At 35.8% G+C, this 2,952-nt stretch overlaps 1 protein-coding gene across 1 annotated transcript in view; it reads right to left on the bottom strand.

The window, feature by feature from the left end:
• Positions 1–2,952, bottom strand: part of LOC107577708 (DNA polymerase zeta catalytic subunit-like) — a gene marked incomplete at its 3' end in the record, with an annotated part of 7,626 nt that overhangs the window by 1,618 nt on the left and 3,056 nt on the right. Inside the window, exons 5-6 of the mRNA XM_016263755.1 lie at positions 2,353–2,464; positions 1,476–1,591 (exon numbers count right to left, since the gene is read on the bottom strand). Coding sequence (XP_016119241.1) covers positions 1,476–1,591; positions 2,353–2,464 — 228 coding nt within the window. The remainder of the gene's footprint in view (positions 1–1,475; positions 1,592–2,352; positions 2,465–2,952) is intronic.

Here is a 2,952-nt window from a genome sequence, read left to right as displayed (position 1 = left end):
ACAGGATCTTCTTAAGCAGAATTGATACTTAAAATCTGTCCGCTACCACCGCTACTTTATTACAAGAGTACCCTACTAATCCAGGGACAATAATTTAAAATAATAATCATTTAAAAATTAATTTAAAGATAATATAATATTGTTGTGTAGTCTTTAACAGGCTACTATAGACACAACCAGTTTTATTCACTGAAAGATTTATTCGTCATAAAATTATTACTTCATAATTGTATTCGAGTCTTACACACATGCTATACAGATAATGTAGAGTCATGCATTAATTTGAGTGATGACAGATATTATGGGAGTGGCTTGATGGAGCGCAGGAGATGCAGATAACATGATCTTGACCCTTAAGAAAATTTAAATAATGCTGTCACGTTACAAATCTGTTCAAATATAAAATTAAATGAATTGCTAATTACTACATTGAAATAAAAATGTAAAGTCTGTATAAATATTAGAAATCGTGAATATAAATAATTGGGAATCATGTAAGGAATTCAAATAAAATAAAAACTAAAATAAAAAATTTCATTTATCTATTATAAAATGTATGTAGTTTTGTTCACTTGGCTGTTTCCTTATAAAAGTCCAGAAATTGGTAAAGTTTTTTGTCAGGTGTCTTTTTTAATTATATGATGTCATTACGTTGCTGTCTTGGCACCAGCTAATTGCTGCATTGCTAATCGTGGCTTCGAGTATCGATACTGTCACAGAGGCGAACGCCGTGATTCCCTCTTCCGACCATCAGAGGGCTCCCTCACCCGAATATTGACTCTTACACTCTTACACTACATTTCCCATCAGCCCCCTATCTGGCACTGATCACCTAGCCCAGCTGTAGCCCATCAGCTGGCCTATATAAACAGTCTGTTCCTTCCAGCTCATTGCAAAGTCTTGTTTTACTGCGGTTTATTTCTGAGCATTTTTCTCTGTTTTGCCTGTCTGCTTGTTGTGACCCTGTCTGTACTTTGTTTATGATACTCTGCTACCTGCCTTCTGGATTATCCGCCATGTCTCGGAGTTGTGATTCATTGCCACCTACCCTGACTTCTAGCCTGTTTACTGACGGTTGTGTTTACCCCCCGTCACTGTGTTTGCTGGTATTTGACCATTGCCTGTTTGACCACGATTGTAATAAAGCCTGCTTATGGATCCCACTTTGAGTGATGCTTCGTTACAGATACATAGCCCCTTTTAAACCAACCCATGAACGAGCAATTATCTCAGAGAACTCAATCCAGCCATACTAATCATCAACAACAGGTGCGTTCGAAGAACCGAATTAGCCAGATCCTGATTAGCTCGATGATATCATCTTGGATGTGACATTTCATCTCGGATGTAATAAGCGATGTACGAAGAACGGGCCCCAGTTCTGCTATGGCCTGGTTTGGAACTATTTCTGATGGTGAAATTAAGCAAAAACAGGAAATAAACAGGTACACTACTGCTAAATCAGCTAACCTTACCTGGCACACGGGAGAGTTGCTGGCACAGGTCTACACTGAGCGTTGATGCACGTTGTAGTAGGTACCCCCAAGAGTACATTTGGACCTCATATCCAACCAGAATGTCTGGGTCATACCTAATGGTGGTGGGGTTGGTTTATTTGCTGTACTGGGCGATAGCTTATCATCATCATCATCATCATCATAATTCAGTAAAAACATACTCACCCTAATATTTTTTAAACCAGTGTGCTGTTTTTTTTCTCTGTTGAACACAAAATGAGAATACTATTTTTGGACTCTATTGTGTGTTGTCTATAGTCTTTAAGTTTATATTTACAGATCATTATCGCCCCACCTCCCAAAGTTCAATTTGAGTGCAACTCCTGAATGGTAGTGGAAGAAAATATATTCAGTGACTTTTTGTCCTGTTTGGTGCATTATAGAATGGTCACAATGACATATTATTGTAGAGAAGAGCTACTTCAAACTTTCACTTTTGTGTTCAACAGGGAAAAAAAATACCATATAAGTTCAGAACTTCAAGAATAAAAATGTATGACAATTTTCATTTTTTTAAATTTAAATAAAGATTTGACCAATATCAGCATATACAAGTTAATTTTATACATAAGGAATCAATGACGACAGGCTGCTGAATTATTCCACTTTTTCTATGGTTACCACACCTCAAGACATTGTTCAGATGTTGTATTTCAAGACAATTATCAGATTTTTGTCCTTAAAATACTGTAAGTAGGATTAACTTATGCATCTCATTCAATTTCTCCATTGCTAATTCCAAAACGTAATTTTAGACCTAGTAACGGAGGCTTGAACCGTTGATAACAGCCCTACATACAAGAAAGAATTTCCAAAATATACATTGTTAACCTACTTTCTAAGAATGTTTGTGACCTCTTCAAAAAGCTCCTTCTCATCACTGACATAAGTCACCAGCAGTCCCGTCACACCAGATTTAAAAAGCAATGGCGCTGTGCTCCTGGAGGCTAAAGTATAAATACGACAGGTAATGTTGCAACAAAGACAGATTAAACACTATATAAAATATGTAATCATGCACACTAGGACTAATACTAATGTTAAGACTAACAAATAATCAGGTAAGTCATGAATTATTAAAAAATAATGCACACGCTAATGTGAAGTAAAATGTGAAGCAAAACTTTAAGTGAAGTAATGCAGCAAAAGTGACAATGACATTTACTATAATATCTCATCTCTTTCTGTACTCATCTAGTTTACACTTTAATTGGCATTGTGTAAATTGCAGATGTATTTCACGTGCAAGTCATTTTTGGATAAAAGTATCTGCTAAATGAATACATGTAAAAGTAAATACAGTATGTGACAATTAGGTCAAGACCTGGAAGATTCTGTCCTTAGAATGTCTTTTAACTAGTGCTGTCAAATGATTAATCGCATACCCAAAAAAAGTTTTTGTTTACATAATATATGCGTGTGTACTGTGTATATT

The sequence above is a fragment of the Sinocyclocheilus grahami genome, unplaced genomic scaffold (assembly GCF_001515645.1).
Source record: "Sinocyclocheilus grahami isolate Dianchi unplaced genomic scaffold, SAMN03320097.WGS_v1.1 scaffold6948.1, whole genome shotgun sequence".
NCBI classification, from domain to species: Eukaryota; Metazoa; Chordata; class Actinopteri; order Cypriniformes; family Cyprinidae; genus Sinocyclocheilus; species Sinocyclocheilus grahami.
Note: the sequence above shows the minus strand (reverse complement) of the source record. Positions and strands in the feature narration are given on the sequence as shown.